Consider the following 27,190-nt stretch of genomic DNA (forward strand, 5'->3'; position numbering starts at 1 on the left):
GGTCACAGGAACATGCTCCTGCGACCAGCTGATTTCCACTGCCAGGCTCCCCCGGCAGTTTCTTTTTCATCAGCGACCATCTCTGGTCGCTGATGCAAACGGTATACTGAGCGATACATCGCCGACCAATATATCGCTCGGCGAAATATCTCTGCCGAGTGTACACACCATAATTGTATAACCTTCTAGTCATTGTGCAATTTGACCACCTGGACAGTGCAGGTGTATCACTCTGGTGTGACAAGAGCCTGTGAAGATAATCTCACACACCGGCAAATAACAGTTATTTTATCTGTGTTTTTTATTTTTACAGGACAGAGGTTTGAAGCAGTGATAAGGGATGAGATGTGAGCCAGAGGAGAAGTTGTATGTGGCAACCAATCAGAAGTAACATCTATAATTTGCATAATATAAATTTATACAGAGCAGCTGATTGGTTGCCGTGGGCCACTGCTCCACTGGCTCACTTGTCATCCGTTATCACTGCTTCATACATTTTCCCCTCTGTTCCTTTAGATCCACACACATGATAATTATTAAATTCCCAGATATCACCTGTGATACAAAGGGAATCAGCCTATTACACTTTAGAAGGCTGAAGTGAAGTAAATTTTTTAAAAAATAGGACATATTAAAATACTCAAATATATTTTTTATTAGTGTACAATATGTTCATTCCATCACCATCCCCACAGAAAATTGGGTATTTGTTTCCTAGCACGGCGCCCAGATTTTCTACGTACACTAACGTAGTGAAATCGCATCACGCATCGCAGCGCATGGATTTTTGTGCCGTGCGATGCGATCTCAGTAGTTAATTTAGTTAATTTATTCACTGCACCCTGAGTGAAATCGCATCGCACATCGCATGGCCCTTTTTTGTGGCGTGAGATGTGAGATGCGATCTCAGTAGTTAATATGGTAAAACACCACCACTCTTCACGTCACCCCGAAGCGTGGCGAGCGGCGGTGGAACGCTTCCTCCGACCTTTTCATACCCCCACTATCCATGTCGGCATTGATTTTATATAGTGCCCGAAGCGTGGCGAGCGGACGCGGAATACATGTAAAGTAATCCGCGTACCCTCGCGGGGCACGCTACGCTCGGCACGCTTCGGGCTCGGTGGCTCGCTGCATGAGCCACACTATATGAAATCGACTCCACACCGACGTGGATAGTAGGGGTATGAAAAGGTCGGATTTCTTTAAAACCGCAATCCTACATATCTCGTTTTCTTACCTTTTAACCCCTTCCCGCCGCAGCCAGTTTTTGCCTTCCTGACAGAGCCCTTTTTTTCAAATCTGACAGGTATCACTTAAGTGGGGATAACTTTTTTTTGCTTTTACTTATCCCAGTGATTTTGAGATTGTTTTCTCGTGACACATTGTACTTCAAGTTAGTGGTAAATTTTCGTCGATACAGTCTGTGTTTTTTTGTGAAAAATACCAAAATGTCGTAAAAAAATGGAAAATTTAGCAATTTTCAAAATGTTAAATTTTCTGCTTGTGAGACAAATAATCATACCACTCAAAATAGTTAATAACTAACATAGACCATATGTCTACTTTATGTTGCCATCATTATTTCAACCTCCTTTTAATTTTTTTGGACACTAGGAGGCTTAAAATATGAATAACAAATTCTCAAATTTTCAAGAAAATTTCAAACACTGATTTTTTAGGGACCAGTTCAGTTCTGATGTGACTTTGAGGGACTTGTATGTGAGACACCCCCATAAATGATGCCATTTCAAAAACTGCACCCCTCACAGTATTCAAAACAGCATTTTGGAAGTTTGTTAACCCTTTAGGTGTTTCACAGGAATTAAAACAAAGTGTAGGTGAAATTTCAAAATTTCATTTTTTTTGCAGATTTGCAATTTTAATACATTTTTCTAAGGAACACAGTAGATTTTACTAGAGAAATGTGACTAAAAATTGATTCCCCCAATTCTTTTGTTTTCATAAATATCCTATATGTGGCCCTAGTGTGCACGTTGACCAAACCACAGGCTTCATAATAGAAGGAGCACCTACTTGATTTTGGAGCCTCCTTTTTATGAGATTATTTTTTAGGCACCATGTAGGTTTCTAGGCACCATAAGATGCTAAAAGTTAGGAACCCCCCCACAAGTGACCCCATTTTGCAAACTACACCCCTCAGGGAATTCATCTAGGGGTATAATGTACATTTCAAACCCCCAGGGGTTTCACCAATTGTGGTACAACTGGGCAGTGAAAATGAAAAATTACATTTTTTACACAAAAATGCAGTTCTGGCTCCAAATTTTTCATTTTCACAAGGAATGAAGGAGACAAAGCACCCCAAAATCTGTGCCCCAATTTCTCCCGAGTACGGCAATGCCTCACATGTGACCAAAAAATACCATTTGGGTGCATGGCAGGACTCAGAAGGGAAGGAGTGATTTTTGTATTTTGCAGCTCAGATTCTGGTGGAATTTTGGTGGGTGCTATGTCGCATTAGCAAGACCCCCAAAGCACCAATACAGTGGAACCCCCCCACAAGTGACCCAATTTTGCAAACTACACCCCTCAGGGAATTCATCTAGGGGTATAGTGTACATTTCAAACCCCCAGGGGTTTCACCAATTTTGATACAACTGGGCTGTGCAAATGAAAAATTACATTTTTTTACACAAAAATGCAGTTCTGGCTCAAAATTTTTCATTTTCATAAGGTATGAAGGAGAAAAAGCACCCCAAAATCTGTGCCCCAATTTCTCCCGAGTACGGCAATGCCTCACATGTGACCAAAAAATACCAGTTGGGTGCATGGCAGGACTCAGAAGGGAAGGAGTGATTTTTGGATTTTGCGGCTCAGATTCTGGTGGAATGAATGGTGGGTGCTATGTGGCATTAGCAAGACCCCCGAAGCACGGTGAAATGATGAACCTAATAATCCATAGATGTGTGGTATATTTTAAAACACTCCTTTATACATAAGCTGGGTTTGTCGGGGCAAGTGTCACACTGGAAAATAGTTTGCTTTCTTATTCCCTTTTTATAGCAAACTTTGCACCTTTTTTGTGTCCTGCCCTTTTTTCCAGTGGAGGGGATTTCATCAGGAAAATGCTGCCCTGGTACAATACGGGGGCCAGTACTAGAAATACTGGGGCCCTCTGCCTGCTGGTTCCCAAATATTAGGCTCTTTATGACTTCCTCTTGAAAGTGCATAAATGTCCCCCTCTGGCTGGTAGAACGGAATAGCACGTAAGCGTTATACAGTGCCATCTGGATGATATACACGGCCAGCTTCTTGTACCAGATTTTTGTTTTCCGCAGGGCACTGTACGGCTTCAGTACCTGATCTGAAAGATCCACTCCGCCCATTTACTTATTGTAATCCAGGATACAATTAGGTTTTGAGGTGTGGGTACTGGTACCTCGTACAGGGACGGAGGTGGTACTGTCTCCGTGAATTGTTGTCAGTATAAGGACATCCCTCTTGTCCTTATATTTGACCAACAACATATTTTCGGTGGATTGTGCCCTGCTTTCACCCCTTCTCATTACTTGGGCAATGTGCGTTTTTGGGAGGCCTCTTTGGTTCTTGCGCACAGTACCGCAAGCTGCTGTACCTCTTGAACCAAGGGCCTTAAACAGGGGGATGCTGGTGTAAAAGTTATCCACATAGAGGTGATAACCTTTATCCAGGAAGGGGTGCACGGTACTCTTTACTTAGAAGGGCGCCCATCTCGGCCATCTCGGGCATTGAATGCACTAAAAAATCAGGTGCGATGCGACAGACGAGATGCCCGAGATTTCCCATGGGGAACAATGTTAAATGTCTCATTTGACCCGATTTTCCTGTTCAATGCCTCAATTGACCCAATTTTTCCATAGGAAACAATGTTAAATGGGCCACAGAGGCCAAATAGGCACCCTGAAGTGAATAATGGCCACCCGAATTGTTAACGCCACCCCACGATCAACGTCAACCCGAAGCGTGGCGAGCCCGCGAGGGGCGGCGGTACGCGTCCTACGACCTTTTCATACCCCCACTATCCACGTCGGCGTGGAGTTGAGAATAGAAAGTGTGGCGAGCGCACCGAGCCCGAAGCGTGGCGAGCGCAGCGAGCCCCCGCGAGGGGACGCGGATACCTTCACAGGTATCCGCGTCCCCTCGCGGGCTTCACAGCTGTCCGCGTACCCTCGCGGGCTTCACAGCTGTCCGCGTACCCTTGCGGGGCGCGCTGCGCTCGCCACGCTTCGGGCTCGGTGGCTCGCTGCGCTCGCCACACTTTCTATTCTCAACTCCACGCCGACGTGGATAGTGGGGGTATGAAAAGGTCGTAGGACGCGTACCGCCGCCCCTCGCGGGCTCGCTGCGCTCGCCACGCATCGGGTTGACGTTGATCGTGGGGTGGCGTTTACAATTCGGGTGGCCATTATACACTTCAGGGTGCCTATTTGGCCTCTGTGGCCCATTTAACATTGTTTCCTATGGAAAAATCGGGTCAATTGAGGCATTGAACAGAAAAATTGGGTCAATTGAGACATTTAACATTGTTCCCTATGGGAAATCTCGGGCATCTCGTCGGTTGATCGCACCCGATTTTTTAGTGCATTCAATGCCCGAGATGCCCGAGATTTTTTACTAACGATGCCCACGATCAAAATCGTGGGCGCCCTTCTAAGTAAAGAGTACCGGGTGCACTAAATCCCAGACAATTTTTCCACTAACACCTACGAGGGAGGGGGGGCATTCTGGCGGTTCAATTCTTGAATCCTTCCCTTCATATACCCTAAACCTGTGAGTGTACCCTGAGGTGCTTTCACACAGCTTATACATTTTTATGCCATACCTTACCCTCTTACTGGGAAGGTACTGGCGGAATTTAACCCTTCCTTTAAAATGTATAAGGGACTCGTCTATGCAAATGAATTTATCTGGGATGTACATCTCTGCAAATTTGGCACTGAAATGATCAATGACCGGCCTGACTTTGAATAGCCGGTCAAAGGTGGGATCATCTCTGGGTGGGCACTGTGCATTATCGTTGTAATGCAAAAAATTAAGGATTAACTCAAAACGAGTCCGGGTCATGGCCATACGGTAAAGTGGGGTGCTGTACAGAACATCTGTACTCCAATATTGCCTAATTTCTGGCTTTTTTACTATGCCCATATGAAACACCAGACCCCAAAACGTCATCATCTCTACTGCATCTACAGGGGTCCACCTAGCAAATGATGACGTGGGGTTTTGAGCAATAAACTGCTGGGCATATAAATTAGTTTGGTCCACCATTAAATTTATAAAATCATCAGAGAAAAATAATTTGAAAAAGTCAATTTCTCTGAGACCTGTGGAATCAAATTGGATTCCTGGGATGGCCAAAAACTCAGGAACCTGGGGCTCAAAATTGTCTGGTGGTGGGGTCCATACGAGATCAATTATTGGGGGGGGGTCTCAGCTGCTCTACGGGGGCGTCTTTGAGGGGGTACCTCATCACTAGAGGAGGAAGAGGAGCTTAAGATGAATCCTTCAAATTCCCCGCTTGCCTCACTGTCTGTGTCAGAGTCAGAGGCAAGCATGGCATATGCCTCCTCCGCTGAATACATTCTTCTGGATGACTGGGATGACATTTGGGATGACATTTGGGATGCCATTTTTATTTTTGTGTTTCTGGTAGTGAAATGTTTCAACACGTGTATAGTGTAGGGGGGGGGTACAAACTTTATTTCAACCCGGGGGGTATGTAGTGTGTAGTGTGTATGTAGTGCAGAAAAAAAAAAAGGTCCTGCGCCAAAAATTCAGCACAGATGTTGGTCAGTAACGTCCGTCACTGAACAGCGCTCAAAGGCAACAGGAATTTGATAAAAAAAAAAAATAGATCAACCCTGTGCCGAAAAAGCTGATCAGTGATGTACGTCACTGATCAGCGCACAGTGGCCACAGGACACCCACAAAATCACAGTGTGTGTAAAAAAAAAAATTAAAAAAAGACCCCACAGCACCCTCAAAAAAAAAAAAAAAGGTGATCAGTGATGCGACACTGATTACCAGTGAGGGGCAGCAGGTGCACAACCTTTGGTGCAACTGACAGTGCAACTGGCAGCAACTGACAGGTATATATATAAAAAAAAACAACCCTGCACCCCCAAAAAGTTGCTGATCAGCACAAAAGGGGGGGTAGCAGACACAAAATATAGCACTCTCTATCACTCTCTGTCACTATCTCTCTCTATCTCTCTATCTCTCACTATCTATCACTCTATGACACTGCAGCAGCAGCACTGACAGTTATATATATATATATATATATATATATATATAAAAAAAACCTGCACCCCCAAAAAGGGGGGGTAGCAGACACAAAATATAGCACTCTCTATCACTATCTCTCTCTATCTCTCTATCTCTCACTATCTCTCACTATCTATCACTCTATGACACTGCAGCAGCAGCACTGACAGTTATATATATAAAAAAAAAACCTGCACCCCCAAAAAGGGGGGGTAGCAGACACAAAATATAGCACAGTCACTATCTTTCTCTATCTCTCTCTATCTCTCTCTATCTCTCTCTATCTATCTATCTATAACTCTATCACACTGCAGCAGCAGCAGGAAGTCACAAGAAGTCAGATCCAGGAAGCATCCAGCACGCTACAAGCAGTGATCAGGTGATCAGGTGATCAGGTAAGTATTTTGCAAGGATCAGGTCAGTATATCACGGCAGATAGGTACGGTGACCGCACTGCACGCAATTCCAGACCGGAATGGCGTCTGCAGTGCAGTCACCGTTAGTTTAAATCACCCTCCATGGCTGTGATTGGTCCGTCGGTCCGGCGAACCAATCACGGCCTTTGGGGGCGGGTGGGGTGAGGTGGGGTGACACCAGTGTCACCCTTACACCCCGTGGTGATTGGTGCTGTACTTTACAGCACCAATCACCACCGATCCCTGTGTCACCGGCGAACGTTATTCGCCGGTACACAGAAAACGCTGTAATTGGCTGTTCACATTTGAACAGCCAATCACAGCGATCGCCGACGGGGGGGAGGCATCGCCACCCCCCCGGGCATGCAGGGACATGTCTGCTGTCAGGGACAGCAGACATGTTTAAACTGTCACCGCGTCTATAGACGCGGTGACAGTTAAATGGCATGACGTACATTTATGCCATGTGTCGGGAAGTACATCCCGGCCATGACGTAAATGTACGTCAAATGTCGGGAAGGGGTTAAGCGTGCTAATTGAAGTCATTTTCTTTAACTGCATCATACAAATCATTATCATCTTACCAAAACCTCTCTCAAGGACAGGAGGTACTGTATGGCAAATATAAAGCCATAGGCCAGTATTCAATGTAAATTTTCACTATGTGCAGTGAATCCTGTTTAGGATTTGCTGCACATTCGCCGGGTTCCGGAGGGCTGGAGCATTCGCTGCCAGCCCTCCCTCTCCCCCCCTCAGCCCTCCCTTCCCCCATCCTCTGCCCCTGACAGCGAATTTGAACCCCCCCTGGCGAATGCTGCAGGGACTAGGGGGGACAGCAGAAGGCAGGGAGATAGAAACCTCCCTGTCTGTGCCGGACGCTGTGTGGGGTAGAAGGGGGGCTGGCGTGGACACAGGCAGCAGAAGCTGCCGCCCCTTGAGACTGGGCAGGTGGGGAGGTGGAGGGAGCACTGCGCTGGTCCCGCTCGTGCATATGTAATGAGCGGGACCAGTGTGCAGTGAATATCTAATGAGTGGCTCCCCGCCCCCTGTGATGTCATCTGTTAAAACATTTTTTTAATGAAATATATATTCATGTGCCACAAGAATCCAAATAGCATGCCCCTTCACATAATAAAATTACAGATTTTTTGACACCAAAAAAACAACAACTTTTTTTTAAAAGATCACTTTCCAGTTCACCTTAACCCCTTCCCGACATTTGACTTACATTTACGTCATGGTCGGGAAGCACTTCCCGACACATGGCGTAAATGTACGTCATGGATTTAAACTGTCACCGCGTCTATAGACGCGGTGACAGTTTCAACATGTCTGCTGTCCCTGACAGCAGACATGTCCGTGCATGCCCAGGGGGGGCTGCGATGCCGCCCCCCCGTCGGCGATCGCTGTGATTGGCTGTTCAGTGTGAACAGCCATTCACAGCGTTTTCCTGTGTCACCGGCGAATAACGTTCGCCGGTGACACGGGATCGGAGGTGATTGGTGCTGTAAAGTACAGCACCAATCACCGCGGGGTGTAAGGGTGACACTGGTGTCACCCCACCTCACCCCGCCCGCCCCCAAAGGCCGTGATTGGTCCGTCGGACCGACGGACCAATCACAGCCATGGAGGGGGGTTTAAACTAACGGTGACTGCACTGCAGACGCCATTCCGGTCTGGAATAGCGTGCAGTGCGGTCACCGTGCCCACCTGCCGCCATATACTGACCAGAACCTTGCTCCATACTTACCTGATCACTGCTTCATCACTGCTTGATCACTGCTTGATCTGTGCTTGTAGTGTGCTGGATGCTTCCTGGATCCTGTTGCTACTTGTGCCTTCCTGTGCTGTGAAATTGTGCTGCTGCAGTGTAATAGCTAGATAGAGAGATAGATAGAGAGAGATAGAGAGATAGAGAGAGATAGAGAGAGATAGAGAGAGAGATAGTGTCAGAGAGTGCTATATTTTGTGCTGCTGCAGTGTGATATAGTTATAGATAGATAGAGAGAGAGAGATAGAGAGAGAGAGAGAGAGAGAGAGAGAGAGATAGATAGAGAGGCCTAGTGACAGAGTGCTATATTTTGTGCTGCTGCAGTGTGATAGTTATAGAGAGATAGAGAGAGATAGAGAGAGAGAGATAGAGAGAGATAGTGACAGATTGTGCTATATATTTTTTATATAACTGACTGCTGCCCCCTCCTTTTGTGCTGATCAGTATAAATTAACTGATCAGCAACTTTTTGGGGGCGCAGGTTTTTTTTTTATATATAGATATACCTGTCAGTGCTGCTGCTGCAGTGTCATAGAGTGATAGATAGTGAGAGATAGAGAGATAGAGAGAGATAGTGACAGAGAGTGATAGAGAGTGCTAAATTTTGTGTCTGCTGCCCCCGCCTTTTGTGCTGATCACTATATCTGAGGTGATCAGCAACTTTTTTGGGGGTACAGAGGTTTTTTTTTTTTATATATACCTGTCAGTTGCACTGTCAGTTGCACCAAAGGTTGTGCACCTGCTGCACCTCACTGGTAATCAGTGTCGCATCACTGATCACCTTTTTTTTTTTTGTGAGTGCTGTGGGGTATTTTTTTAATTTTTTTTTTACACACACTGTGATTTTGTGGGTGTCCTGTGGCCACTGTGCGCTGATCAGTGACGTACATCACTGATCAGCTTTTTCGGCACAGGGTTGATCTATTTTTTTTTTTTTTTTGATCAAATTCCTGTTGCCTTTGAGCGCTGTTCAGTGACAGACGTTACTGACCAACATCTGTGCTCAATTTTTGGCGCAGGACCTTTTTTTTTTTTTTTTTTTAACCCCTTCAATTTTTTATTTTTAACCCCTTCATTTTTTTTTTTTTTTATTGGTATAAAGTATTTTTTTTTTTCCTGCACTACATACACACTACACACTACATACCCCCCGGGTTGAAATAAAGTTTGTACCCCCCCCCTACACTATACACGTGTTGAAACATTTCACTACCAGTAACACAAAAATAAAAATGGCATCCCAAATGTCCTCCCAAATGTCCTCCCAAATGTCCTCCCAGTCATCCAGGAGAATGTATTCAGTGGAGGAGGCATATGCCATGCTTGCCTCTGACTCTGACACAGCCAGTGATGCAAGCGGGGAATTTGAAGGATTCATCTTAAGCTCCTCTTCCTCCTCTGGTGATGAGGGACCCCCTCAAAGACGCCCCCGTAGAGCAGCTGAGACCCCCCCCCCCAACAATTGATCTCGTATGGACCCCACCACCAGACAATTTTGAGCCCCAGGTTCCTGAGTTTTTGGCCATGCCAGGAATCCAATTTGATTCCACAGGTCTCAGAGAAATTGACTTTTTCAAATTATTTTTCTCTGATGATTTTATAAATTTAATGGTGGACCAAACTAATTTATATGCCCAGCAGTTTATTGCTCAAAACCCCACGTCATCATTTGCTAGGTGGACCCCTGTAGATGCAGTAGAGATGATGACGTTTTGGGGTCTGGTGTTTCATATGGGCATAGTAAAAAAGCCAGAAATTAGGCAATATTGGAGTACAGATGTTCTGTACAGTACTCCATTTTACCGTATGGCCATGACCCGGACTCGATTTGAGACAATTCTTAAATTTATACATTACACCGATAATGCACAGTGCCCACCCAGAGATGATCCCACCTTTGACCGGCTATTCAAAGTCAGGCCGGTCATTGATCATTTCAGTGCCAAATTTGAAGAGGTGTACATCCCTGAAAAATTTATTTGTATCGACGAGTCCCTTATACATTTTAAAGGAAGGGTTAAATTCCGCCAGTACCTTCCCAGTAAGAGGGCAAGGTATGGCATAAAAATGTATAAACTGTGTGAAAGCACCTCAGGGTACACCCACAGGTTTAGGGTTTATGAAGGGAAGGATTCAAGAATTGAACCGCCAGAATGCCCCCCCTCCCTCGTAGGTGTTAGTGGGAAAATTGTCTGGGATTTAGTGCACCCCTTCCTGGATAAAGGTTATCACCTCTATGTGGATAACTTTTACACTAGCATCCCCCTGTTTAAGGCCCTTGGTTCAAGAGGTACAGCAGCTTGCGGTACTGTGCGCAAGAACCAAAGAGGCCTCCCAAAAACGCACATTGCCCAAGTAATGAGAAGGGGTGAAAGCAGGGGAATATGCAACGAAAATATGTTGTTGGTCAAATATAAGGACAAGAGGGATGTCCTTATACTGACAACAATTCACGGAGACAGTACCACCTCCGTCCCTGTACGAGGTACCAGTACCCACACCTCAAAACCTAATTGTATCCTGGATTACAATAGGTACATGGGCGGAGTGGATCTTTCAGATCAGGTACTGAAGCCGTACAGTGCCCTGCGGAAAACAAAAATCTGGAACAAGAAGGTGGCCGTGTATATCATCCAGATGGCACTGTATAACGCTTACGTGCTATTCCGTTCTACCGGCCAGAGGGGGACATTTATGCACTTTCAAGAGGAAGTCATAAAGGGCCTAATATTTGGGAACCAGCAGGCAGAGGGCCCCAGTACTTCTAGTACTGGCCCCCGTATTGTACCAGGGCAGCATTTTCCTGATGAAATCCCCTCCACTGGAAAAAAGGGCAGGACACAAAAAAGGTGCAAAGTTTGCTATAAAAAGGGAATAAGAAAGCAAACTATTTTCCAGTGTGACACTTGCCCCGACAAACCCGGCCTATGTATAAAGGAGTGTTTTAAAATATACCACACATCTATGGAATATTAGGTTCATAATTTCACCGTGCTTCGGGGGTCTTGCTAATGCCACATAGCACCCACCATTCATTCCACCAGAATCTGAGCCGCAAAATCCAAAAATCACTCCTTCCCTTCTGAGTCCTGCCATGCACCCAACTGGTATTTTTTGGTCACATGTGAGGCATTGCCGTACTTGGGAGATATTGGGGCACAGATTTTGGGGTGCTTTTTCTCCTTCATTCCTTGTGAAAATGAAAAATTTTGAGCCAGAACTGCATTTTTGTGTAAAAAAATGTAATTTTTCATGTTCACTGCCCAGTTTTATCAAAATTGGTGAAACCCCTGGGGGTTTGAAATGTACACTATACCCCTAGATGAATTCCCTGAGGGGTGTAGTTTGCAAAATGGGGTCACTTGTGGGGGGGTTCCACTGTATTGGTGCTTTGGGGGTCTTGCTAATGCGACATAGCACCCACCATCATTCCACCAGAATTTGTGCTGCAAACTCCAAATATCACTCCTTCCCTTCTGAGTCCTGCCACTTTTTGGTCACACATGAGGCATTGCCGTACTCGGGAGAAATTGGGGCACAGATTTTGGGGTGCTTTGTCTCCTTCATTCCTTCTGAAAATGAAAAATTTTGAGCCAGAACTGCATTTTTGTGTAAAAAAATGTAATTTTTCATTTTCACTGCCCACTTGTATCAAAATTGGTGAAACCCCTGGGGGTTTGAAATGTACACTATACCCCTAGATGAATTCCCTGAGGGGTGTACTTTGCAAAATGGGGTGACTTGTGGGGGGGTTCCACTGTATTGGTGCAACATAGCACCCACCATTCATTCCACCAAAATCTGTGCTGCAAAATCCAAAAATCACTCCTTCCCTTCTGAGTCCTGCCATGCACCCAACTGGTATTTTTTGTTCACATGTGAGGCATTGCCGTACTCGGGAGAAATTGGGGCACAGATTTTGGGGTGCTTTTTCTCCTTCATACCTTCTGAAAATGAAAAATTTTGAGCCAGAACTGCATTTTTGTGTAAAAAAATGTAATTTTTCATTTTCACTGCCCACTTGTATCAAAATTGGTGAAACCCCTGGGGGTTTGAAATGTACACTATACCCCTAGATGAATTCCCTGAGGGGTGTAGTTTGCAAAATGGGGTCACTTGTGGGGGGGTTCCACTGTATTGGTGCTTGGGGGGTCTTGCTAATGCGACATAGCACCCACCAAAATTCCACCAGAATCTGAGCTGCAAAATCCAAAAATCACTCCTTCCCTTCTGAGTCCTGCCATGCACCCAACTGGTATTTTTTGGTCACATGTGAGGCATTGCCGTACTCGGGAGAAATTGGGGCACAGATTTTGGGGTGCTTTTTCTCCTTCATACCTTCTGAAAATGAAAAATTTTGAGCCAGAACTGCATTTTTGTGTAAAAAAATGTAATTTTTCATTTTCACTGCCCACTTGTATCAAAATTGGTGAAACCCCTGGGGGTTTGAAATGTACACTATACCCCTAGATGAATTCCCTGAGGGGTGTACTTTGCAAAATGGGGTGACTTGTGGGGGGGTTCCACTGTATTGGTGCAACATAGCACCCACCATTCATTCCACCAAAATCTGTGCTGCAAAATCCAAAAATCACTCCTTCCCTTCTGAGTCCTGCCATGCACCCAACTGGTATTTTTTGTTCACATGTGAGGCATTGCCGTACTCGGGAGAAATTGGGGCACAGATTTTGGGGTGCTTTTTCTCCTTCATACCTTCTGAAAATGAAAAATTTTGAGCCAGAACTGCATTTTTGTGTAAAAAAATGTAATTTTTCATTTTCACTGCCCACTTGTATCAAAATTGGTGAAACCCCTGGGGGTTTGAAATGTACACTATACCCCTAGATGAATTCCCTGAGGGGTGTAGTTTGCAAAATGGGGTCACTTGTGGGGGGGTTCCACTGTATTGGTGCTTGGGGGGTCTTGCTAATGCGACATAGCACCCACCAAAATTCCACCAGAATCTGAGCTGCAAAATCCAAAAATCACTCCTTCCCTTCTGAGTCCTGCCATGCACCCAACTGGTATTTTTTGTTCACATGTGAGGCATTGCGGTACTCGGGAGAAATTGGGGCACAGATTTTGGGGTGCTTTGTCTCCTTCATTCCTTGTGAAAATGAAAAATTTTGAGCCAGAACTGCATTTTTGTGTAAAAAATGTAATTTTTCATTTTCACTGCCCAGTTGTACCACAATTGGTGAAACCCCTGGGGGTTTGAAATGTACACTATACCCCTAGATGAATTCCCTGAGGGGTGTAGTTTGCAAAATGGGGTAACTTGTGGGGGGGTTCCTAAATTTTAGCATCTTATGGTGCCTAGAAACCTACATGGTGCCTAAAAAATAATCTCATAAAAAGGAGGCTCCAAAATCAAGTAGGTGCTCCTTCTATTATGAAGCCTGTGGTTTGGTCAACGTGCACACTAGGGCCACATATAGGATATTTTTTAAAACAAAAGAATTGGGGGAATCAATTTTTAGTCACATTTCTCTAGTAAAATGTACTGTGTTCCTTAGAAAAATGTATTAAAATTGCAAATCTGCAAAAAAAATGAAATTTTGAAATTTCACCTACACTTTGTTTTAATTCCTGTGAAACACCTAAAGGGTTAACAAACTTCCAAAATGCTGTTTTGAATACTGTGAGGGGTGCAGTTTTTGAAATGGCATCATTTATGGGGGTGTCTCACATACAAGTCCCTCAAAGTCATATCAGAACTGAACTGGTCCCTAAAAAAATCAGTGTTTGAAATTTTCTTGAAAATTTGAGAATTTGCTATTCATATTGTAAGCCTCCTAGTGTCCAAAAAAATTAAAAGGAAGTTGAAATAATGATGGAAACATGAAGTAGACATATGGTCTATGTTAGTTATTAACTATTTTGAGTGGTATGATTATTTGTCTCACAAGCAGAAAATTTAACATTTTGCAAATCGCTAAATTTTCCATTTTTTCACGACATTTTGGTATTTTTCACAAAAAAACACAGACTGTATCGACCCAAATTTACCACTAATTTGAAGTACAATGTGTCACGAAAAAACAATCTCAAAATCACTGGGATAAGTAAAAGCAAAAAAAAGTTATCCCCACTTAAGTGAGATATGTCAGATTTGAAAAAAATGGCTCTGTCAGGAACGCAAAAACTAGCTCTGTCAGGAAGGGGTTAAAAAGATGTCGAATGCAAAACAGTGAATCATGGCGAAAATCATGGAGAAAGGAGTTCTCCATCCTAGCATTGAATACACTCTCGGCGAATCCCAGTGAAAACCCCATTGAAATACACCAGCTAATTGCAGCAAGCATGAAACGGTGAACTAGCCGCCATTCACTGTGAACATTGAAGAGGTTGAATCAGATTTTCAGTGAAAAAGATTCACCGCAAGGAGTTAAAACAGCCCGATTCACCGGAAAAATGGTGAATCGGGAGCATTGAATACTGCCCATAGATTCACAGCCCTCAGCATGCCATGTGAAGGCAGCAGGGGAGACTGTTAGGGCTGTTTCACACAGTACGGTTCCTGCCGCACGGTGAAATCCCGTACGGTCAGGGAGCCGCGCCGCACTCAGAATTTTATAATGGCAGGGATGGCCACAGCCCGGCAGCCGTCCCTTCCAGTGGGGGGATCCGGCTGCAGCCGTGCGGCCGGGCCGTGGCCGTCCCGTGTGAATGGACACAATAGTGTCCATTCACAACTGCTGAGTGCGGCACGGCTCCCTGGCCGTACGGGATTTCACCGTGCGGCAGGAACCGTACTGTGTGAAACAGCCCTTACAGTACACAGAGCTGACAGGGCACTGAGACTAATATCACTGTGCTCATTGTATTATGTGACTGTTTGCATGGATTAATAGATGTCTTTTTATTGATCTGTATATTTCTGTTTATTGCAGGTCAACGAGTGGTTAAAACAGTAACACTACAAAACATTTCCTCTGAGCCTTTAAAAGTATCCTTTAAATCTTAAAACAATTGAGTTTCCAGGAGCTGTTGTTAGTAATTAAAGACACAAAAAGATTTTCCTCATTTGCTTTCACCTCTCCAACATAGTTTTTATAAGTATAATTAGTAGAATAAAACATGTTAATAACCTTCACAAACCAGAAAAAAAGCTATTTCTGTTTTGCGACATCATGCCCCCCCCCCACACTTCATTGTCGCATTTTCTGTGTACCCAACATTTCTCATTGCATCCATGGGGAGCAGGCAGGAGTGTAACTAGACCTTTGTGGGCCCCATAGCAAATTCCTGAAAAGGCTCCCCCAATGTATAATATATGTATACATAGGATGCATTCGGCATTCACTATACCGACGCCGTCATCCTGACTAGTGCCAGGAGACCAGCGTTGGAATAACTACATCAACAAAGATGACAGCGCTGGAATCGCAACTGCTGGGATGGGGAACATGAGTATGCTGGGGCGGGTTAGGATTAGGCATGAAGAGGGGTTGTGTTATAGGTGTGGATTTAGGGTTAGGCTGTCTGACGTGGAGGGTTTAGTGTTCTGGATGCAGAGGGGGGAAAGGTTAGAGTTAATCACTTTGAAAGGAGGGTTAGGGTCAGGCAGTGGGGTAAGGAGGTTAGGCACTAGCAGGGAGGGTTAGGAACAGGCTCTGGGGGGGGGGGGAGGGGTTAGGCTGCTGGGAGGGAGGTTTACGGGGGGTAAAGTATACTTACCTTACTCCTGTCAGGATTCCCTACTTTGGGATGCCGGCGTCGGTATTTTGACCGCCGACATCCCAAGCTCCGGTCATAGGGGAGCACAGAGCAGAAGAACTCTCACCCTACACACAGCATGCCAATAGCCCCCTCCCTCCAGCACAGTGCACCCCTTCTCTTCCCTCCCCATCATGTTATGTTCCTTAACCCATAATTTTGTAGCCTCGTTTCTCGATTTTTAATCCAGTTGGAGCCTTTGTATTGCTGAATCCTGCTTGTATTGTGGAGCCTGGAGCCCACTGTCATCTTCTAATCGCCTTTTCACCTGATGTACACGAGACTGTAAGTGATCACATACTAAAAGGTCTGTTGTTAACTGGAATGTAAGCATTGTATGCTGCATCATTACTGTGCATATACACTTCCCAATCTGCGTAGCAGTTACCTCGAATGACATAAAATATTCCCAGAGAGCAGGAATGCCCTAGAAAACCACCGGCCCTACTTTCCCAGGTTATAAAAAGACTTCACAACAAATGAGATTAGAGAGAGCATAGAACCAATTGATGCAGATCACAAAATGCGTCAGCGTGCATTGTTGCATCTAGATGCCCCTTTTCATATAAATGTGCGCACCTACTGTACTCTGCGTTCATTAGATGCCTCTGCACACTAGAAGCTCCTAGGAAAGATGTTACACAAATCAGTGTGTTACCTTACATTATATAGTGAGTGCAGCTATTACCATTAGATCCACCTAGAACTCAATCACAGTTGCTGGCAGCAATCGGTTATTGTTTTCCATTGAGTGACATATTTTTCCAATTGATAAATATGTTTGGTTATTAATAAGACTGCAAGTAAATGTGATATATGAATAATTTTTGTATAATTACAAATTAATTCTACAACATAGATTAACAAAATATTGATTATGCAACTACTGTATTCTGACTATTTGTCTTTTTCATTTAAAATAGTGTACAATTAGTAACACAAGTAAGTGTAGTTTGAAGGTGCACTGAGAAGTAGTAGTTCAGTGATGCAATAACACAGGAAAGAAGTAGTTTGGAGGTGCACTAACACAGGAAAGTACTTTGGGGCTGCACTAACAGAGGAAAGACGTAGTTTGGTGGTACACTAACACTGGGAACTAGTAGTTTATTGGTTCACTAACACAGGAAATAAGTAGTTGGAGGTGCACTAACACAAAATAGTAGTTTGGGTGTACACTAACACAGGAAAGTAGTAGTTGGGGGGTGCACCAACACTGGGAAGTAGTAGTTCAGTGGTGCACTAACACAAGAAAGAAGTAGTTTGGGGGTGCACTAACACAGGAAAGAAGTAGTTGGAGGTGCACTAACACGGGAAAGTAGTAGTTTGGAGGTGCACTCACACAGGAAAGTAGTAGTTTGGAGGTGCACTCACACAGGAAAGTAGTAGTTTGGGGGTGCACTAACACTGGGAAGTAGTAGTTCAGTGGTGCATTAACACAGTAAAGATGTAGTTTTGGGGTGCATTAACACAGGAAAGAAGTAGTTGGAGGTGCACTAACACAGGAAAGTAGTAGTTTGGAGGTGCACTAACACAGGAATGTAGTAGTTTGGAGGTGCACTAACACAGGAAAGTAGTAGTTTGGAGGTGCACTAACAAAGGAAAGTAATAATTTGGAGGTGCACTAACACAGGAAAGTAGTAGTTTGGTGGTGCACACAGGAAACATCAGAAAGTAGTAGTTTGGGGGTGCACTAACACAGTAAAGCAGTAGTTTGGACATGCACTATTTGGTTAAGAGGAAAATACTAAATCAATAATTGAAATAAATCTGTTCAGTGATGTATTTTAATCACACTTTAATTCCTTTACTACATAATTTTCTCAAAATTGTTTTTTTTTTGATGAAGCATATCAATAAGGTACATCGATCAACAAAATATCAAGTAGGACGATAAATACAGAGAAGAGAGTGAGGAGGAAGAGAGAGAGAGGATGTCAGAGAGAAATGGATGAGAGTGTGTGGGGGGGGGGAGATGGAATCAGGGAGACAGCGGGTGTCATAGAGAGAGTGGGAGGAGCCCCAACAGTCAGGCCCCATAGCAGTTGCATCCCGTGCACCCTCTATAGTTACACCACTGTACCTGGGCTATTAATCACCACTATAATAAACACAATACACTACAGTCGCCTGACAATTCATTTTCTTGACATTTCTTGATCATAATTTGAGAAATCAATGTAAAAACATTTTGATGAGATTAATGGGTGGTGGCAAGGTTGAAATGGGAGTTCGTACGAAAGTGTACATATCAAAAAATATTTGTAACCTTCTGTTTAATTTAAATACAATTATAGGAAACATAATTAGCCAATATTGCACCTCTCTTCTTTTAGTTCTTTGAAAGTCTGGAGGTGTACACTCGGCAAGCGACTCTTCCACTCGCAGTTACAGGACGGGGATTATCACCTTCACTGATCTGCTCCCTGGAAGGAGGAACACTAAACATGGGATATGTATTAGCTAAAGACAGTACCACAGCAGTATTTAAGGTAAACCCCAATAAAATGATACCACAGAAGCCAGTGCAAGATCTTTTTGCACTTGCAGCTCTTAAACGGTAAATTGCTGTTTTTTTTTAGCCTTTTAAAACGGGTAGAGCTGCAGTGTGAAAGCTCCAGGGCACTTTACCCGTTTAAGAAATACCGGTATTTCCTAAACGGTTAAAAAGCAGAGTCCTGCCCGTTCCAGAACCGTTTTTTATGCAGTGTGAACGGCTCTATTTCTATGGCTTGAAACATGTTCTTTGGGGGTTAAACAGGTCGAATGTGTGAATGGTACTAAAATGCTAATTAAACGGTTTTCACCTGCAATGTGAAAGGGGTTTAGTGGCTCAATACTATTTAGAAATACCGGGTCTTAAACGTTTAAGCAATGTGAAAGCAGCATAGGACAAGGCTTCAGTCTATGTTTTTTTCCCTCCAAAAATCTTCTTTTAAGCCCTTTACACACTTTTTTATAAAATACAATTAGCTGCATATATGATGCAGAATGTGCAGTAGTCCATCCAGGCACCACTGCTGCCAACGCGACCTTGGGAAATCCGGGAAGCATGGCCAATCTCCCTCCAGGGAGGAAAACAATCTGAAAATTCTATCCACTTCGCAGGGCCTGTGTCTGCAAATGGGAATATTACCTTCTCTCCACCATGGCACTTTATAATAATACTAGTAAAGGAACACAGGATGTGGGGGTACTTCAGGTCCGAGGTTGGGAACCACTGGTCTATAGCATTAGGCCTCTACTGTACATTTCGCATTCATTGCTGTGAACAAACTTTGGTAAACATTTAGTTTTTTTCACCTTAATATTATTGAACTTTTAATTGGTTAGCTTGTTTGGGTATGTTTTTGCTCTTGTTTCAGTTGAACAACACCTCTTCAGTGCCAGTGATGTATTCCATTAAGCTGGGGAGTCTGTCAGTGACTCGGTACGATGAGTTGCAAAAGCTTCCAAATTTCATAACCCCCCAGAAATCATCGCCCAACTTTGTGGGTAAGTATGTTCATAAATCCTACCGTGTAATGTGTATGCTCCGTGTCGTTATTGACACCCCCCCATGCAGGTTAATTTTGGCTATGTAGCCAACGGCCTGCATATGGTGCGGGGGCAGATGACACCACTGAACTACACCAGTAACCAATCTCGTTCATTGTTTATGCACTGTCTTGTTTGATCAGCGGCAGGCACCACCTCTATCGTTAACTCTATTGGCGGTTCCGCTAGTCGGCTGATGTGCGCTGATGCGCATACACTGCTGGCTGTGTTGCACTTTCTGGCTACTAGGAGTTTTCTTTCTGTGGCTGTCAGACAGGGGCGTAACTTGATATTCATAGGCCCCATAGCAAAAGTGTGTAAGGGCCCCCTATATAGAAACTGATGGTGATAAATGTATGTAAAACATATTACTTAGACAGTAAGGATGGGCCCCATTCAGCTCTGGGCCCCATAGCAGCTTCACCCCCTGCACCTATGGTAGTTACGCCCTTGCTGTCAGAGAATCTCACAGGCCACCTTATCCGAATATCTCAGCCAGGTGCTGGATGCATTACAGCCCCACATTGATGCCTCTGTTTTTTGGACTAACCGGGATTCGCTGTGATATGTAGTCATGGTAGTTTGATATTGGACATCATTTTTGTGAACGTATCCTTCCGAATTGATGGCAGCTAGCATCTTGGCCAATACGGAGCTTTTATTCTTTGTAGAAAATCGTGCTGCTTACTGACCAAACAGCTGCAGGTGATACGTCACTGTCCCCAGAGCCATATTCTCGGCAAAGGAAAACTGTACATTGCAGCCCCTCTTGGTCCAGGTGCGTGGCGTGGGCTGCCCATTGCTATCCCTATCGCTATCAGTAGACTGGAGATCCTGGGCTTCCGCTTCACCTCATTACCATCAGCCTCCCTCCCAAAGACATCTCCACCACAAATATATCAAATAACATAGAAAAATAAAGACAAACAAACACACTCCTCCACTTCCACCACCTCCACTGGGGCAGGGACTGATGTGAATGTTCAAATATTCTCTGTACAGCGCTGCGGAATATGTGTGCGCTATATAAGAAACTGTTAATAAATAAATAAAATGTTTGTAAATTGATGTTTTGCAATCTGATCACAAACCCTAATCTGCCTTAAATTGGTTATGGTATAACGGTTGTCAGTCAGTAAATAAGTAAGTTTCTATGTATATAGCACACTTTCAGTAGATTGTCACTAAATGGGCAACATACAGAAGATCGACATAGACCAAATGTCGACATGGGAACAGTTGACATGCGTTTTGGTGGGGGGCATGGGTGTCAAATTGTATATTTCAGCACATGAACCCAACATTTTTGTACCAGGTACCCTCGTATGGCTCTGTTCAGTTGCTCCAGTTCAGTACCAATACAGATGGGGAAGTATGAAAAAGTTCAAATAAACATTTTTATTTTTTTTGCTTGTGTCAACCTTTTGTCTATGTCTACCTTGACAATGTGAATCATACGGTGTCGACCTATCGACCGGATACCCCTTAAATTTATCCACACTTTTTTAGGGCCTCAAAACTACAATGGGAGAAGTGTTTTCAGTGTGAGTCCTGTAGAGGGCAGCATTGTCCCTGGGAATTCTGAAGAGTTCACAGTTTCTTTCACACCAGACCATGAAAGCCTGCAGTTCTCTGATGTCCTCATGGTGGAGCTCTTCGGCAAGGTAAGACGATCAGCGCAAATTACAGATATTGTGTTTTTTTTTCCCCTTTGGAAATCTGCCTTCAATAGATCTAGGTCATTTTAATATTTATTTAGGGAGCATAGACATAACAGACACATATAAACTGAAAATATGTACACAGTACACACTCAGCTATTACAGTAGTTGATACTTTATCAAAGGTGTCCTAGATCCTTACTTGGAATGTAACATATTATTATATTATTAGATTATTATCAGTCGCTGGCTCAATTGCTGCGGAAGGGAACAAATCTTAAGGCCCCCCCATACACTATGCGATTTTTGTCCGATTCCACGTGATTTCGGCACTTGGGCCGAGAAATCGCGAGAAATCGGCCCAAAATCATATATGCGTGTGACTTTTGATCTGATCCGATGTGTGGTCCCGTGCGCGGCGGGGGGTGCTGGTGACAGTGGAGCGGGCGGCGGTGATCAGTGTGTGTGGGCAGCGGCGGCTATTACAACGTTGAAATAACATGTCAAATGACTGTCCGGCTTCTGATTGTCTGAGAGTGCTCTATCTCAGCCATTCAAAAACCGGACAGTCATTTGACATGTTTTAATAATAATAATAACCGCTACCCGCCCGCTGCGGCGCTGCAGTGCACACACTGATCACCGCCGCCAGCCCCACTGTCACCGGCACTCCACCCCCCGGACTCGGTGGGCACTCATTTCAGAGCCGCTGCTGCCCGCCCCCACTACCGCCGCTGCCCCCCGTCAGATCCTCACCGGCATGGCCGCTGCCCGCCCCACTGCTCCTCACACCGCTCCTCACACCGCCCTGCAGCTCCCTGTTTTTTTTTACATGTGATAAATCGCATGCGATTTATCACATGTAAAAAATGGCACATCAAGTGCCAAATTGTATGTGAGCCTACCCCTATTTTATGTCCTGTAATTTTTTAACCAGTGCCTGCTCATAAAACCTGGGGCTGGTTTTTCCCATGTCGGGGCTACACCACACATTTTTGGGGAGAAAACCTTAAATCCTGTCCCCATCTGCAATTACGTTATTGATTCTCAACCTCTCCTCTTTACTATTATAATTAACTTCCTCATTAGTAAACCCCCTCCCCCACTGCCAATTGAATTTTTCAGCAGACACATATTGTCTGCTGAACAATTGGACAATTGGATGTAGAATCTGCAAGTAGGATTGTGGAAACTTTCTGATCTGCGGTCTAAACTCCCAATGATTGGACAAGTGTGATGATGTCGAATCTGAAAACAGGATTGCAGTAGGATTGTGGAAACCATCTAAAGGCCCCATAAACTATGCGATTTGAGCATGATTTTATCCGATTTGGCCCAAATCGCACATTTAGACATCCCATCCGACCCGATGCGCGGTCCTGTGGAGGTCGGATGGGCTGCACATAAGATTTGCTAAATCTTATGTGCAGCTTGGTGCTGGGCATGGACGGCAGCGGGCAGGGGATGGCAGCGGGTGGGTGATGCCGGCTACCAGAGAGCCAGGCAGAGGGAGCAGGAGGGGCGGCGCAGGGAACCAGTAAGCCGAGCAGGAGAAGATGCAGCGGCGCAGCGCCAGTGGCGGGAGCAGAGCACTTTAAAAAAAAAAGCCCATACAAATGAATAGGAAGCCATTGATTGGCTGAGACCTCTCTCCACCATAAAAATTTGATTTGCGGTCTGACCTCCCGAGGATTCTCACAAACCGGTCACAACAAATTGTAAAAAAAACAAAAAAAAGCAGCTACTTAGTGCATATTCCATTTCCTTTGATGTAGTTGCTGCAGTTTCCTTATGTGCCCCGGGTGCAGGAATGCGGCTGTTTTACACCCTCATGTGACCCTCCACGCCTTTTCTCTTACATTGTATCATCACTTTCCATGGGACATGTTTGGTAGTAATCCATTCACACAGTGGCGTAGCTAGGTGCCACGGCGCCCGGAGCAAGGGCATGTTTCGCTAACATTTTAGTGAACTTTGTAATACCAATTACACATAAAGCCACATGCCATAATGCCAATTACACATAAGGCCACACATGATGCCCATTACATACTATATAACAAACCGTAATGCCCATTACACAATAAGCTGCACACCGTGATGCCCATTACACTGCAACCGCACACCATGAAGTCCATTACTACACACACCGTGATACCAATTACACAATACTCCCCCACACCGTAATGCCATTATGCCGCACACCATTATGTCAATTACACAATATGCCGCACACCGTGATACCCATTACACCGCACACTGATGGCAAATACACAATACCCCCCACACCGTAATGCCCATTACACCCTACACCATGATGCCCATTACACATATGCCCCCATACTAGTGCTAGACACAGATATGCCCCCACAGTGCCAGACATATACCCCCACAGTGCAGACAAAGACAGTCACAGAGTCACTATTTCGCACAATCAAAGAGTTCACATGTTTTTAAAAAAACAAAAAACTAAAATCCACCTTGATGATGACAGACAGCCAGCAGCAGTCAGCCTCCTCCAAGCTACAGCCAGCGTTTGGGACGTGATGATGACACTGCTGCAGTCTGGGAGGAGGCTGTGTAGCACTGTAGCAAAGGCAGGGGAGGAGTCAGTGTCCTCCTGAGCGCTGCCCGGCCAGCTCGTCATCACAGTGAGCCGGCCCGAACAACAACAGCAGCAGCACCTTCAGCCAGGGAGGAGTAGCTGGAGACTGGACATGGGGGGAAGAGACTGTGACGTGTGTGATGTCATCGGTTTGCGGGCCGTGGCGGCAGGGTCAGGTGAGCAGGCAGGCGCCCGTCTGAGACTTTAAGCAAGTCCCTGGATTCCCGGCTCATTTGCGGAGGGGGGGCGGCACCCTGCGCCCCACCGGCGCCCGGAGCGTGTGCTGCACTGGGTCCGCCCTCCCTACACCTCTGCATTTACATGTTATTAGGCAAAGCAGAGGACAATGTATAATTCTACCAGTGAAATAAAAACAAAAATATGAAAAGTGATAACACTTCCATATCCTTTATTCCTATTATTTATTTCTAATTATGCAAGAGGCTCCAGAACAATAAGGTAAAAGTAATCCATGAATGTGGTGAACTTGTCGGTCCAATAGATGCAGACTTGCAAAACAAAATACATTGCACATCCACATTTTTGCACTTCTAATTCTTTTGGATTTCCGTGATCTAATTGTGGCTACTGTTTTCACACCTGTCTGCACATTTTGTTGTTGTGTAGTACCATACATAAGTACTAGTAAGCCTGCTTGAAGCAAAAGCTAGTTGCCTCTGTAAGAGAGAGAAAAAGATGTAGTTTCACTTGCTGCCAACAGATGGCAATGTTTCGGAGACAAACGGACACTAGACATATGCATAGATGATGTTTAACAGCCAAAATGATTCCAGAATCCACACACACACTACTTTACTCGTAAGAAAACAGAGTTCCTGTCAAATGAGATCAGAGCAGCAAACTATAGGCCAGCTCAGCTTTTCCCTACAGTGGAGAAGCTTTGCAAACCACCATGCCTGCAGCCTGATGAAGCCCTCTCCCAATCAAGTTGCAATGAGTTTGCTAAATTCTTTGCTAAATTCTTTGCAGATAAATTATCGTCCATCCGGGCTGGAATCCCCACAGTGTCATCAAAGGAGTTCCAAACTATCAAGCCTGCGAATGTAAGCCACCTGACTTCTTGGAACAGCTTTGACCCAATGGATGTAAAAGACATTGTAGAAATTACCCGACGGCTGTGTGCCACCACCTGTGACCTGGACCCTGCCTCAGCCAAGCTACTAATAGGGTGTATGGACATAATTGGCCCTGTATTGGCAAAAATAGTTCAAAGCTCTCTGCAAACAGGCATTTTCCTGACCCACTAAAGGAAGCAATTGTTAGACCACTTCTTAAAAAAACTAACTTAGACCGTGACTGCCTGAGCAACTACCAACCGGTATCAAACCTTTCTTTTCTAGGAAAGGTTATTGAGAAAGTGGTAGCAACTCAACAAGAGACCCATCTGTCAGCCCATGATATGTATGATCCATTCCAGTCAGGATTCAGGAGAAGACACAGCACTGACACAGCCCTGGTATGTGCTCAATGATCTTCTGATGGCAAGAGACAGAGGTGACGGCTCAATCTTAATCCTTCTGGATCTCTCAGCAGCTTTTTATACCGTGGACCATGATATTCTAATTCAGCGCCTGAAAAATTTCTGTGGGTTGGATGGCACAGTTCTTAGCCCGGGTCAAACCACTTCTCATTGGTAGGTCACAGAGAGTTTCATCTGGAGTGTATTCATCATCACCAGTGCCACTACCATGTGGTGTCCCGCAGGGTTCCTTATTATCTCCAATGCTTTTTGCCATGCTACCACTGGGTGAAATGATCAGACGTCATGGCCTGGTTTACCACTGCTATGCAGATGATACACAACTATACCTGTCCTTTGCTCCAGGTACTGAGAACCCAATACCAACCCTAAATGGCTGTCTAGCTGAGCTCCAGGACTGGATGAGTGCCAGTTGGCTGCGACTGAACCCTGATAAAACAGAGGTGCTTATCATAGGTCACAGGACAAGACTGCAGAAGAGCCAACCAACAGGACTTACACTTGCAGAACTTCAAAATTCGGAACATGTGCGGAATCTTGGTGTTGTCCCGGATAGTGGCTTGACACTTAAACATGAGGCACAATTAAAACCTCATTCTATCATCCACGGAATGTAGCCAGAATCAAGAACTTAATTCCCTCAGAACATCTGCCTGAAGTCATCATGCATTTGTATCATTGCGCCTTGACTACTGCAATGCCCTCTACCTTGAGCTCCGTATTTAAGAAACCAGCACCAGGCTCTTGTACTGGTCCTGGTTCCAAAAATACGGTGGACAAATATAGTAGGGGTCCCCCAGTTTTTAAACCAATGCCAGGCTCCAACAGCCAGCGGTGTCATGTCACAGCCTGTGGAACAACAAGTCCCAGCAAACCTCCCCCCCGCATGCAGAGACTTGGAGAACCGCGTCACAGCATGTGGGGTATTAAAGCACTTGATGGGACTTGCAGTTCCACTTCCACAGCATGACCAATGTTACAATAAGTACACAGAGACACCCAGAAAAGTTGAGCTTTATTAACATGCAGGCATACACCCATTCACATACAACATACATACACACTCACCTTGCCACACTCTCCCCCACACGTCTGTCCTCTTCTCCAGCTGGGCTCCAGGGGGTTAAAAAAAAAACACAAATCCTGAACTCTGAACTTGAGAAGCCGCTTGTGTGTATACTCACAGGCACCTCTTCCCTACTACTAAGAGGGAATCCCAGTGTCGTTTACCCAATCAGGCCGCCAGTGGAGTTCCCCACCTTATTGGATGTAGCCGTCTCCATGGAGACAGCTACATCCATTCAGGGGTGAGCTCAGCCCTGGTTGGTTGAGGGAAACCACAGCGACTGATGTCTCCAGAATGCCCTGAGAAGCGGTGGAGAGCTGTCTGAGTATACACACAAGCGGGTTCTCAAGCTCAGGGTTTTTTTTTTGGTACTTGTGTATTTTGTCGGTGCCCATCGCATCGCATACCATAACGCATACGATGGTATGCGATGCGACGCGATATCGTTCGATAGTGTACGATGGCATACAATTTTCAAATTGTATGCCATTGTACATGGCATACAATGCCATACGATGCGATGCGATTAAACATTGTATAAGCACCCTAATGGGTGCTTATACAATGTTAAGCACCCTAATGGGTGCTTGCAATGGTAAATGCACCCCCACGCCACCCCCCCACTATAAACGTGAACCCGAAGCGTG

The 27,190-nt window shown here is 44.9% G+C and overlaps 1 protein-coding gene across 3 annotated transcripts in view; it reads left to right on the top strand.

Annotated features, from left to right (window-relative positions):
- CFAP74 (cilia and flagella associated protein 74) overlaps positions 1 to 27,190 on the top strand; it is a 179,657-nt gene that overhangs the window by 128,445 nt on the left and 24,022 nt on the right. For all 3 annotated transcript variants that reach the window (XM_083163344.1, XM_083163345.1, XM_083163346.1), the window contains exons 31-35: positions 15,351 to 15,406; positions 16,342 to 16,461; positions 18,510 to 18,665; positions 19,539 to 19,668; positions 21,220 to 21,374. In XM_083163344.1, the coding sequence (XP_083019470.1) occupies positions 15,351 to 15,406; positions 16,342 to 16,461; positions 18,510 to 18,665; positions 19,539 to 19,668; positions 21,220 to 21,374 (617 nt within the window). The remainder of the gene's footprint in view (positions 1 to 15,350; positions 15,407 to 16,341; positions 16,462 to 18,509; positions 18,666 to 19,538; positions 19,669 to 21,219; positions 21,375 to 27,190) is intronic.

This window comes from Crinia signifera, chromosome 19 (genome assembly GCF_055691185.1).
Source record: "Crinia signifera chromosome 19, ASM5569118v1, whole genome shotgun sequence".
Taxonomy (NCBI): Eukaryota; Metazoa; Chordata; class Amphibia; order Anura; family Myobatrachidae; genus Crinia; species Crinia signifera.